Here is a 13,608-nt window from a genome sequence, read left to right on the forward strand (position 1 = left end):
AGTGCTGGGATTAAAGGCATGCGCCACATTCGCCCGGCTAGACAGGATAACTTAAGAAAAGCTGGCTAGAAATAAGTCAAGCTAAGGCCGAGCATCGTAAGACTCCATCTACAAAGTGAGTTCCAGAACAGCCAGGGCTACATGAAGGTGGGGACAACAGCCTCCTCTTGATATTTTAAAGAGAAATATTTTCAAAAGAGAGAGAGATGGAAAATATATTTAAAGAACTTAGAAAGCCAAGATTCACAATAGAAAGATGATCTTAAGAGAACAGTGCACAGTAATCTCCAATCTGATACCAACCCTGGCTGTTTAACACATGCCTAAAACACTGAAAATAGTCAAAGAGTACCAAATATTGCTGTGATGGTGATGACAAGGATGATGATAAAAGATACTTTAGGGGATGGAAGGATGTCTCAACTGTCAAGACCACTTGCTGCTGTTCCAGAGGACTTGGATTCAGTTCCTAGCGCCTATAGCAGCTCACAACTATCAGCAACTCCAGCTCCAGGTGGATCTGATGCCCTCTTCTGGCTCTGGTGGTACTGCAGGCCCATGGTACACATACATGCATGTAGACAAAACATTCATAGACATAAAGTTTAAAACTGAAAAGAAAAGGGGGTGGTGGCACACACCTTTAGTCCCAACATGTGAGAGGCAGAGGCAGGTAGATCTCTGTGAGTTCGAGGCCATCCTGGTCCACAGAGCAAGTTCCAGGACAGTCAAGGCTATACAGAGAACCTAACAACAACAATAATAATAAACAATAATTAAAAAGGTACTTTGGTGCTTTGGGTACATACACTCAATTTAAGCTTTAATGCTACTTTTCTACTTTTAAGTTTTATTAATATTTATTTTCTGTTTGAACACACGTTGGGGAACACAGATGCCACAAAGTGCATGCTGAGGTTGGAGGACAGTTTGCCAAAGTTCTCTCCAGTCACATGGATCTCAGGATTGAATTCAGGTTGTCAGGCTAAGGAGCAAGAGCCTCCACCCTCTGAGACTCCTCACCAGCCCTGCTTTTATTCTGTTTAATAAAGATGACACATAGTCACACCTACCAGAAAAATCCCTCCTTTACTTTTACTTTTTAAAGGGGGGGGAGATGTTAAAAAAAAAAAGATACCCAAAATGCTCACATTGTGTAGGAGTCATTTGACATTCCTTAACTTTTACTAAAAATACTGACAGGCTTGAAACCATGCAGAAACATTGGCAACAGTCCAGAAGTGGAATTCAACTACACAGCCGCTGATGAGCCGCATGGGAATAGCAAAGCTGAAGTCATAACCCTGCCAGCATGCCCCACATGTACATAAGCAGGTCACAATTCCGTAAAGTTTATTTATTTTTATTTAATGAAAGAGAGGGGAAGGGGGAGAGAGAGAGAGAGAGAGAGAGAGAGAGAGAGAGAGAGAGTGTTCAAGTGGCTGCATGGAGGTCAAAGAAAAACTCCTGGGTATGGTTCTCTTCTACCAATTTATAGGATCCAGGATTCAAACTCAGGTCGTCAGCCTGTGTACAAGAACATCTATCTGCTGAGCAATCTCACTCATCTTATTTTTTTATCATTTATTGATTTATAGGGGTTTGGGGACAGAGGACAACTTATAAGTGCATCCTTATGAGTGCGATAGAACTCAGACAAGCGCCTTTAAGTTAAGCCCTCTTGCTGGCCCCAAAAGGTTTTATAAAAGAATAAAATAAGTGAATAAACTTATTCAATGCAATTTTCCAATTTATTAAAAGTTAAAGTTGAATTTGTTCTTTTCATGGAAATTGTTGTTTATATTGGGTTTTGTTTGTTTTGTTGTTAGTTTTAGATTGTTGTTTTTCTTTTGAAATAAGGTTTGTATGTGTAGCTTTGGCTGTCCTGGAACTCACTCTGTAAACCATGCTGACCTTGAACTCACAGAGATCTGCCTGCTTCTGTGCTGGGATTAAATGTGTGCACCATCATCACCCACCTGTCTGTTTATATAGTATACTGAATTAAAAATTCAGCGTATCTCTCTGGCTTTGTCCCCACTTACTCCCACAAGTCCCCTGCCTTCTGCACTCATATTTATGGCCATCCAAAACAACAAAAACTAGTAAAAGATGATCTGGAGTCCATATTGTTTTTTTCTTCTATCCACTACAGAGTGACAGTTCTTGGGTGTGTTCTACTAGATAAGGGAACTGCTACCCTCAGCTATGCGTCATTATATCCCTAGGTCTCCCATTCCTGAGTCCAGTGCTACCTGGGAAGTGTACTCTTCCGGAGTTTTGCATACAGTCTCAGAGCTCTACAATAATAAATCTAATCTAATCTTAAGGCGTTTACAGCATCCCAAAACAGTGTGTGTGTGTGTGTGTGTGTGTGTGTGTGTGTGTGTGCGCGCGCATTCCTTGAAAGAAGGCAAAGAGTTCAACAGATACAACCACATATAGTGCCATGGAGGTGGGTGGTCCTTGGACTTCCCACAGGGCAGGGAACCCTGATAGCTCTATGGGCTGACAAGGGAGGGGAACTTGATTGGGGGAGGGGGAGGGAAATGGGAGGAGGTGGCAGGGAAGAGACAGAAATCTTTAATAAATAAATGGGAAAAAAAAGAAAAAAGAAATATAATGCCAAATACATAAGGAACAAATCAACTAGCCTGTCCCCAAGTTTGATATTATCATACATTGCAGTTGGCATCAAGGAAAGTCTCTTATTCCTCACCTTCAGACCTATACTGTTTGTTGGCAAACTGAAAACCTGTCCCCAGACAGGCAGTGATAGTGCACACCTTTAATCCCAGCACTCAGAAAGCAGATCTCTGTGAGTTCGAGGCCAGTCTGGTCTTCAGAGTGAGTTCCAGACAGGCTCTAAAGCTGCAGAGAAACCCTGTCTCAAAAAGCCAAAAACCAAAACAACAACAAAAAACTACTGTCCCCATCTCAGCCCTTTCAAATGTCCTAAGCTATGCTTTTATGCCTTCATTAAGGTCTTTTAGGCTACTTGCATGACCATCAAATGTTCCTCCAACTTCTCTAGAACCGAGGGAATCTTTATCCCTTAATATCCAGCTCACATGATCTAAGCCCTCATTTCGTATGACTTCAAGGGAGCTGTCCACTCCTCAAGTATTTCTAAGAACCCTGGGAAATACTCCCTACAAAAATATACAAATATATCCTATTCTTTGTTGCAAACTTATTCGAGACTATTATTGCTTTGTAAAAGTTCTCTTCCTTCTGCATGAAAATTATTCATGAACTCATTTTCCCAGAGACAACCTCTTTACACATTTTTACAAGTGTAAAAATTTTGCAATAGGCACCCTCCCAAATCTCAAAGTATAGCTAACATCACGTTTGTAAATTTCACCGCTGAACTCGAGATAACACGAGGGTGGGGGGAGACAAAACATTACTAGTATTCTATTTTCCTAGAATTTCTGCTGAACTTTATCCAAGAATTCTCCACCAGCCACGGTGCTGCAGAAGGGCAGATTCCTTCCTCAAGCCAAGAGACTTCTCCGCACTGCATTAAGCAACGCTTTCCCATTTGTGTGTGCGTGAGAGACTGTGCCTATTAGAATACACGGTGCAGTTGTGTATGTGGAGGTCATAGGACAACCTCGGGGGCCAGTCCTCGGTCACTGTTCACCTTTTAACGGAAGGGGAAGCGGGGAGGGAAGACGAGAGCAAAGCGGTGGAGGAGAGTAAGAAGGGAAAGGGCGATGGGAAGAGGAAGGACACAGAGGAAGGACGGGAGGCGGAAGTGAGAGCTTCAGTATATTTTATCGCTTTGTTGGAGGTGTTCGTTTCATCAACTTGTTGAAATCCCATGGCCAAACAACAAACCACATCAATCAAAACCAGGAGAAAAGGAGAACTAAGACCGGAACAGCTGTAACATCGTGAAGAAACAGGATGTGGAACCGAGCCGAGCTCTGCTACTCCACCCAAGAGAGGCTGTCGCGAATCCACGACTGCGCAGGCGCCGACCGTGCTGCCGAGGCGCCTGTAAAGTGTGCCCGGAAGTGACGCGAGTCTTGCTGGTCGCAAGCTAGGGAAGGGTTGAGCGAATCGCTGAGGCTAGCGGGCCCGGCGGGCGTCCTCGACCACTATGAGCTGCACGATCGAGAAGATCATGACAGACGCGAAGACGCTGCTGGAGCGTCTGCGCGAACACGATGCGGCGGCCGAGTCCCTGGTGGACCAGTCGGCCGCGTTGCACCGGCGGGTGGCGGCGATGCGGGAGGCGGGCGCCGTGCTACCCGAGCAGGTCGGGCCGGGCCGGGCCGCGCCCTGGGGTGGGCGCGACAGGGCGCGGGAGGGTGGGGTCGCCGTCTGATTTATCCTGGTCCGGAGGGCAGGGCGGGCTTGAGAGCTTCCTGTGCGATGGGTGGGACTGCTGCCGCCTCAGCAGAGCAGTACCTGCCTGTGTTTGCAAAGGCTTAATCTGTCTGTCTGTCCAGTATCAAGAGGATGCACCCGACGTGAAGGACATGTCTAAATATAAACCTCACATTCTGCTGTCCCAAGAGAATACCCAGATTAGAGACTTACAACAGGAAAACAGAGGTTAGTCGGGCCTCTGTGTGTGCGTTTGTATACGATTTTTTCCCCCCGTGTCTGATAATACTTTGGACGTTCTTATACAAGGGCCTGAACAGTTCACAAGCGTGCCTATCTCATGTCTATATCTAGGGTCATCTGGTAACAGTAAAATCTATTCGATTATTCTTTTTTAAGTCTTCTGATGACTTTGAAAGAGTTGTTTAGTAGAGTTGAGTTGTTAGATTCTAGATGAAGGCTTACATAACTACAGAGTCTTAAATGTAATATTTCAATATTAATTAGAGTGAACACTAAAGTTAAGATTGGGTTTTTTTTTCTTTTTTTGGTTTGGTGTTTTGTTTTGTTTTCTGTTCCTGTACAAGACAGAAGGCTAGAACTTTGTCTCCAAAATATCCATTCTTAGGGTTGGTAGTGACAACAGTATGGCAGTTGTCTTATGGAGACCTTTTTACATCTTCCATCCCACTATATTCCCCTGGCATCATTTTGAAGTCGACAACCCGAGAGTATTTACACAACGCAATTAAGAAACAGGTTCACAGGTGCCAGCAAGATGGCCCAGCAGGTCATGGCCCCAGCCAGGAGGCCTGAAGAGCCAGGCCTGAGGACCCAGGTGGTGTAAGGAGAGAATCGGCTCCTGGAGGTTGTTCTCTGACTTCACATCTACACTGTGGTGTTGGCACTCAAATCAACAAAGTGTAATCATTTTTATAATAGGCTTGTTTTGCTTCTGAATCTTAAGCAAGTAAATTAAAAACCTGAATTCAAATCTGTGTTTTGTGATTACGTATCCCATGTTACTGCTACAAAACTCTACCACCCAGAGCGTTTTTCAGGTGACGTCACCCACTTCTGTGGGCTTGCATACCGATCCCCAACTTTGCAGTCACCGGATCCCGTGGAGTCTCAGCAAGCCCCAACTATTAGGAGGTTTGCCTTGAGATCTGCTATACACGTCATTGCCCAGATGTTTGCTTTTCCGTTAGAGCTGTGGGTTTCCTTGGAGGAACACCAGGATGCTTTGGAACTCATCATGAGCAAGTACCGGAAACAGATGTTGCAGTTAATGGTGGCTAAAAAAGCAGTGGATACCAAACCGGTTCTGAGAGCTCACCAGTCTCACTCTGCAGTAAGAACACACTGATAAATAAATTCCGAATAAAACAAACCGAAACCTTGAGGTTGTTGTTTTGTTTGCAGAAAAGCATGTTCCTCTTTCGTGGGTTTCATAGTCACTCTGTCTGCCGGAGGCTTTGTGAAGATAGGAATGAAAGGGCATCAGGGCCTCACTTCCTTTTGAGCGGCATCACCTCCCGCACCACGATCTTTTTCAGCCTGAGACAGGAAAGGTTAGAGTTCTAGGCCAACCTGGGCTACATAGCAGGCTAGATAGCAGCATGATAACAGCTAGCATTGAAGGCATTCAGTGAATAGTTGGCTGGTTATTACCTGTATATTCAACTAAGCCCTAAGTTTGTAGTTATGGGGGCATGAGTTCAGTTTCATCCATATCTTCCACATAGCCAGCGCTCACTAACTTGATTAAATTACTCACGATACGTTACTAGGAGTGTGGAGGATCTAGTTTGTTTTATGGCCGTTCCTATATTTTAATTACTATTTAATTTGGAAACCCGGGAGCTATTTTTCAGTTTGTAGGGTGCTTCCTTGTTACCTGTTTGCATGAGTTATGCATTCAAATCTCCAGTTCTGACATCGGAAGCTGCTGCTAACTACAGTGGAAAAGGCCGTGTGTCCCACCTTCCATTCCATCGGGTGCACTTTACTGACTTACAAGTCGTAGGAAACTGGGGTGTTTTAAATAGTTGAATGTTTTTAATCTCCAAATGTTTGGGTTATTGTCTTTTTTGTTTTGTTTTGTTTTTGTTTTTCTTGAGTACAAGCTGGCATTTTGACTCCTAATCCTCCCTCCTCAGTCTCCCAAGGACTAGGATTACAGATGTGGCACATGGATAGCAACTGCTCTTTGAAAGATGGAAAATATTTGAAATACCACAGATTAATATTATTATGACTCAAAGTATAGTGTAATTGAAGTGTAACTTCTATAACAGCTACTAAACAAACTCCTCCCCGTTTATTTCTGCAAGGTTTTAATAGACGTAAAATTCATAATGCACATGCTTTTTGTGGTCTTCATAACGAAAACCTATTTTTCTTTTCATCTTGTTTCCTCAGGAAATTGAAAGTCAGATTGATCGAATCTGTGAAATGGGGGAAGTGATGAGGAAAGCAGTTCAGGTGGATGATAACCAGTTTTGTAAGCTTCAGGAGAAACTAGCGCAACTAGAGGTAAGGTGGTTGCTGTGTTAAGTTCACCCTTCTTTTTCTCTTTTATTTATTTTGTTGATTTACCATTTTTTACACAGTTCTTATAGGTCTCACATATGTCATCACTATACTATCACTACAGTGTATTAATATAATCCTTTTTACAAGAATGTCTCAAGCCAGGCAGTGGTGGCGCACGCCTTTAACCCCAGCACTCAGGATACAGAGGCAGGTGGATCTTTTGTGAGTTTGAGGCCAGCCTGGTCTACAAGGGCTAGTTGCAGGGTAGGCTCCAAAGCTACACAGAGAAACCCTGTCTCAGAAAAAAAAAAAAAAATGTCTCAAAAAAGAGGAAGGGAGCTGTCTCAGAATGTGGCCTGGTCTGGCCTAAAATGCAAAATTTTCCTGCATCAGTCTCCTGTATTGCCTCAGTAGTATTATGCTAGCAATAATACTAGCAGTGTTAATGTTCTCTGTGTCCTAATGATTTAAAATTACAATTTCTGCTTTATACCCTTTTCTGGAAAATAAAAAAGTGGAGTCAACAGCAATCAATGGAAATGTCAGTTGTGGTGTTTGAGACAGAGCTCAGTCGGTAAAACCCTCAGGTTTGACTGCTTATTTCAAGTGCTGTTGTGGGACCTTTAAGAAATTTTAAACGGAAAAAGAGAAGGTCCCTGTCCAAACCTAGTGAAGGAAGGACAGAGCAGGACTGGTATCTAAATGTTAGAGGAGATTCAGAAGACCGAGGCTGAAGAGATAGCTCAGCACTCAAGAGCACTTACTGCTCTTGCAGAGGACCCAGTTCCCAGCAGCCAATGGTGGTTCACAACCATCCAAAACTCCAGTTCCAGGGATCTGATGCCCTCTTCTGACGCTCAGACGGTGCACATACATACGTCCAAGCAAAACACACATACACGTAGGTAACCCTGACTCCAGAGTCCTGAGAGAAGCAGTTTATGTGATGGAGGGTTTGTTGATCATGTTCTTCAACCTTTTGGTGAAACTGGAAACGTTGTAGTTTGTCAGTTTGTCCTGCAAAGAGCTGGACATGATGGCACACACTTGTAATTCTAGCACTTAGGAGGTAGAAACAGAAGGATCTTCCAAGTCAGCCTCCATGACATCAGACCCTATCTCAAAATAGAAGAGAATTGTCTGCAGAAATGGTAAAGATGGAGTGTAAGGTGGCCTATCCAGATAGAAATTAAAGGAAGTGATAGGTGTCAAGTACCAAAAGTACTAGCTGAATTATGGAGTTAGGAGCACTTGTTGCTCTTACAGAGGGCCTGGGTTCAATTCCGAGCACCCACATGGTGACTCACAACTTATGTAACCCTAGACCCAGGGTATCCAGTGTCCTCTTCTGACTTTCTAGGGTATTTACGTGGTACACAGACATACATGCAGGCAAACATCCATATATATATAAAAATTTAAAAAGAAAAAATGTTTTTGGTCTTTCAAGACAGGGTTTCTCAGTGTAATCTTGGCTGTCCTGAAACTCACTCTGGAGACCAGACTAGCCTCAAACTCCCAGAGATCCACCTCCCAAGTACTGGGATTAAAGGCATGCACCACCACTGCCCAGGAAAAAAAAAAAAAAAAAAAAGTTGTAATTGTTTAAGATCTAGGTGTGGTGGTGCATGCCTCTAATCTCAGTACTCAGAAGACAGCAAGTAGTTAATCTGTGAGTTTAAGGCCAGCCCAATCTACATATCAAATTCTAGGCCAGCAAAGTCCATTTAGTGAGAATCTGTCTCAAAAATATTTTTTTTAATCATTTAAAACTTTAAAAATATTTTTCTTCCTTCTGGCCCTAAATAATATGTTCTGATACAGTTTAGCATTTAAAATACAGAAACTATCTTTTTTCCCCAGCTTGAAAATAAGGAACTTCGAGAATTATTGTCCATCAGCAGTGAGTCTCTTCAGGTCGGAAAGGAAAGTTTTGTGGATCCTGCTTCTCAGCCCATCAAATAACTGAACTTCTGAACGCAGGCTGCAGATGGTCCGTCCAGGAGAGAAGTGACGACCTCTCCGTAGGACGTGTCCCTTCAAGAGTCCTGCCACAGACTTGACTTAGTGTTGATTAGAGGTTTGAGATGGCAGTCCAAATTTGCCACTTGCTAGTCATTGTCCACAGAACAGTTTGGGGTATATTAGTGAACACAGAGGCGTCTCCCATTCCTTTGTCAGAGACTACATTTAGTTTTGACTCTGGGACCTGAATTTATATAAACTGTTGTTTTCAGTTCATGTTTGTTTTCACATCTCTGAAATCTGAACATTTTATTATAAGCCAGTGATTTTATTTTATATAGGATTATAAAATTGACTTCTAGGAATTTTTAAGAGATCGAATTTTTTAAAAGTACTTGTTTGGCATAAACCTGATTTTATTTCCTTTTTCCACTTGCAAAAGTGACATGATTCCCAGAAGCAGACTGGCAGCCCCTCTGAGTTGAGCCACTCATCTGTGGAGTTTGGATTCTCTCTGGTGCTAGGAACTGGCACCTCGTGGCCAGGTGTCTTTACTCTTAATTTGAGAGAATCTATTCCTAATCCCTGGGAAGTTACTTGAAATCAAGTCATCTGGGTTTGGGTTGTTTCTCCTCCCCCAGGATCACACAGTCATTCAGAGAGTGCTGAGGAACTTGGACCTGCCCCGTCAGGTGCGGTCCCATGTGAGCACTTGATTTAAATGCCAAAAGTAGTTTTCATTTATTTGATCAAGTAGTCAGTTTCCCATCTTGTTTGACTAAGGAATCTTCGGTTTAGGTAGTTTGCCGGCTATGAAGAACATCAGAGTTTTTCAGGCACTGTGCCCACTATTGAATTGATGGGGCTGCGGCGGTGAAGAACGGCTCTGCTTGGCTGACTCACGCTGGCAAGTGTGGTCTGCTGTCTTAGATGTGTTTGGTTTTTACATGGAAGCACTTTTATCACCGACAGAAAGTTACTACATTCCCGGTGCCACACAGGCAGTTGAGAACAGCACTAAGATCCGGCTGCATTGAGGCTCTGCTAGTTCCCTTGTCAGCCTTTCCCTGTCCTGGTTTGCTCTAATTTATACATAATTTCTTCTATGCTATTTGTTTGCCCAGAGTGGCAGAAAAACCTTAACCTTGTCAATATTTGTCACAACTCAGCCCCATACCACATGAGAAAGGTGGTATTAAAAAAGATCTAGCGTTTTATATGTCATAAAGCTTCTTTTGTATCCAGAATGTTTTGAGTCCATCGGATCCCATTAGTACCTATTGACACAGAGCTGTGGACAGCTCCAGCTGTTGGCCTTGCAGTGTCCCCTAAGTGCCCAAAGTGTGCTCCACAAGCCCATCAGGAGCAGGTATCCTCTACACGGGACAGCGGTCAGTCAGGTTCCATTGAAAAGGGTAGTGTCAGCAGAGTCTGCTTCAGCAGTATCTGCCTTGAGTTTCCTCTGTACATCTTAGCCACCAGAAGAATCTCTTCCTTTTAGCCCTGGGGATATACTGAGCTTTCAGTGCCCTACGTCACACACAATCTGCCTGGTGTTAATGCTGGGAAGGGAATATAGAGCTAGTGTGCTGAATGGAGAAGGAATGTTCTTCACTGTGTGTGAAGATGGTGATGTCCCTTGCAGTGGATGGACACTGCATGAAATTATCTTTGCTAATAAACAAGTCTTTTGGGAAGATTTGCTAATTTTACTGAGTAATGAGTCTAACCAAGAAGTATAGAGGGCCAGGCAGTGATGGTGCACGCCTTTAATCAGCACTTGGGAAGCAGAGGCAGGTAGATTTCTGTGAGTTCAAGGCAAGCCTGGTTTACAAGAGTTAGTTCCAAGACGGCTAGGGCTGTTTCACAGAAAAACCCTATCTCTAAAAAAAAAAGAAAAGACAAAACAAACAAAAAAGAAGTGTAGAGGGACGGGGCAGTTGTACACACCTTTAATCCCAGCACTCAGAAGGATCTCTTGAGTTCAAGGCCAGCCTGGGCTACTGAGCAAGTTCCAGATCAGATCTCTGTACAGAGAAACCCTGTCTTGGGTGGGGGGGAGAAGTGTAGAAAGGTCTTTTTCACATATATAACAACCTTGTCATAGATTTCATAAGCAATTTGCAGTTAGCACAATATAGTCTCAGTATAACCCTGCTAATAACATATTAGTAAGGTATTCATTGCAGAAGTACCATATGCATAATTTATCACTGAAATCTAGTTCCACGTTCCTTAAAATGTTGTTCACTCACCTACTGAAACAAATTTATGGATAGAGTCTGGAATTTACATTTTAATAATCATCCCAGAAAATGACAGTACTAGTTGAAGAATATGTCTGTTAGAGCCAGCGAGATGACTCAGCAGGAATGGGCGCCTGACACGAGCCTAATGGCCTGAGTTCCATCCCCAGAACCCATACGGTGGAAGGGGAAAACTGACTCCTGCAAGTTATCCTCTGACCTCCCACACACACAACAAACAAATTAAGTTCCTGGTCTGTGCAAGGCCTAGACTTCACTGGGAGTTACACGAGTTGGGCGAAACGGACTGAGACTTTGAAAAGCATGGCAGAGGGCGTCGAGCAAGTATGCACGGAGTGGAGATGTCACGGCTACTGTGCCTGCCTGCCTGCCGTTCACAGAGCATTGACACTCAGCACCAGGGAAACTAGGCTTGCTGGCACATGCTTCCAATCCCAGAACTAGAGGCAAAGGCAGGAAAATCAGGAATCTACAGTCATTCTTTGCTACATAGCAAGTTCAAAACCAGCCTGGGCTACGAGAGACTCTCTCAAAATACAAAACAAAATGTTGTGCATATAGTTATGATAAATCTGATATAAGTATGTGTAGGACACAGGAAGGACTGTTATACTTGAGAATCCAGCAGTTGACAGAGGGTGGCTGGGAGGAGACCTAGAAAACAGCTGCAGAAGGGAAGTCTAGATAGTTCTGCAATGCTTATACCTTCTGCTGAGAGCTTTCCTGCATCAGATACTGACACAGAATCTCCATTTCAACTCTACAGTTCCTCACACACTAGAAGGTTCTTTTTGTCCAAAGTAGAGCCAAGATTCACACCCAGGCACTCTGCGGTACATTTCTTAAGCGCAAAGTTAAGGTGCCTTTAAATGCCAAATATTTTGTGGAGCTCACAGGGTTTTTTTTGTTTTGTTTTGTTTTTTTTAAATATTTATTTATTTATACAATATTCTGTCTGTGTGTATACCTGCAGGCCAGAAGAGGGCACTAGACCCCATTACAGATGGTTGTGAGCCACCATGTGGTTGCTGGGAATTGAACTCAGGACCTTTGGAAGAGCAGGCAAAGCTCTTAACCTCTGAGCCATTTCTCCAGCCCCCTAGGAGCTCACAGGTTTTGATCTGTTCTTATTAAACAAGGGCAAGAGAAACATCATAGCCTGTGTACTGGGAAATACCATGAATTCAATTTAGTTGAATCAACAAATAGGAATGTATTGTTGTTGCGTGTTTCCTGGAATGCTGTGCTTATGAATGTTCTTACTGTGGAGGGAAGTGGGTGCATTCCTCCTCAGGGTGTCATCTTGCCATGGTGTGTTGTGTGATAATTTATTCTTTTGCCTCTTTGAGGGGTCCACCACCGAGCTCCCAAATAAATCACACGTGGAGGCTTATTCTTACTTATGAATGCCTGGCCTTAGCTTGGCTTGTTTCTTGCCAGCTTTTCTGAACTGAAATTATTCTGACTACCTTTTGCTTCTGGGTTTTTATCTTTCTCTATTTTTGTACACGTTTCTTTACGTCTTTCTCCGTGGCTCGCTGTATTGCTGGGTGGCTGGCCCCTGGCATCCTCCTCTCCTTGTTCTCCTTCCTCTCAGAGTTCTCCTTCTATGTACAGTCTCTCTGCCTGCCAGCCCTGCCTATCCTTGCCCCTGCCTTGCTATTGGCTGTTCATCTCTTTATTAGGACCATCAGGTGTTTTAGACAGGCACAGTAACACGGCTTCATAGAGTTTAACAAATGCAGTGTAAACAAAAGTCACACACCTGAAAGAAATAATCCCCAACAATGCTGTCTCCCCAGATTATCTGATAAAACAGGTTTTTTCCCTGATAGACTCCCGAGTTTTTACTGATGAAAATAGTAATTAGATAAATGCTTCACCTGGCATCCAATGCGTGGCATTAGATCACATGGAAACAAAGCTGTACCACCTCCACCCACCCCCACCTCCACCGCAGACACTGCTTGGGTGGCTTTTCCCACCCTCCCTCCAAGCGAGGGAGTAGCGAGTTTCTCCCTGCCGCAGTCTCAGGCTGTCACAGCCACCTGCTGCCAGCCACACCTGTTCATACGACTTGGGCTTCTCTTGCTGCCACCACTGCACTCCCTCCGCCAACAGCTACAGCTAGCAGCTGCAGGTGCCCTCAGTCTGCACGGAAGCAGCCCATTGCGACCCAGGCACCCAAACTAGCCTGGCTGACTGGTCACCTCCATCCCCGCCTCCCCACACAGCTCTGCCATTGATATCGTCACTGCTGTGGACAAACTGAAAACGCATACGTTCTGGTGAGGCACCTGGGAATTCCTAAGGGGAAAATTAGGTTTTATTTAAAACAAAAACCAAAACAACAAAAACTTTCCCACATTATGAATGGGAAATAGCACTCTGGAGGCAGAGGCAGGTGAATCTCTGTGAGTTCGAGGCCAGCCTGGTCTACAAGAGCTAGTTCCAGCCGGGCGGTGGTGGCGCACGCCTTTAATCCCAGCACTCGGGA

The 13,608-nt window shown here is 43.9% G+C and overlaps 1 protein-coding gene across 2 annotated transcripts in view; it reads left to right on the forward strand.

The window, feature by feature from the left end:
* The first annotated feature begins 4,014 nt into the window (after positions 1-4,014).
* Positions 4,015-13,608, forward strand: part of Sike1 (suppressor of IKBKE 1) — an 11,793-nt gene continuing 2,199 nt past the window's right edge. Inside the window, exons 1-5 of one of the 2 annotated variants that reach the window (XM_005357124.2) lie at positions 4,022-4,270; positions 4,464-4,569; positions 5,553-5,695; positions 6,766-6,879; positions 8,743-10,541. In XM_005357124.2, the coding sequence (XP_005357181.1) occupies positions 4,112-4,270; positions 4,464-4,569; positions 5,553-5,695; positions 6,766-6,879; positions 8,743-8,844 (624 nt within the window). In that variant the 5' untranslated portion in view covers positions 4,022-4,111 and the 3' untranslated portion in view covers positions 8,845-10,541. Of the gene's footprint in view, positions 4,271-4,463; positions 4,570-5,552; positions 5,696-6,765; positions 6,880-8,742; positions 10,542-13,608 lie in introns of those variants that run through there. The other variant, XM_026784090.1, reaches the window with a different exon arrangement.

Source organism: Microtus ochrogaster, chromosome 21 (genome assembly GCF_000317375.1).
Source record: "Microtus ochrogaster isolate Prairie Vole_2 chromosome 21, MicOch1.0, whole genome shotgun sequence".
NCBI classification, from domain to species: Eukaryota; Metazoa; Chordata; class Mammalia; order Rodentia; family Cricetidae; genus Microtus; species Microtus ochrogaster.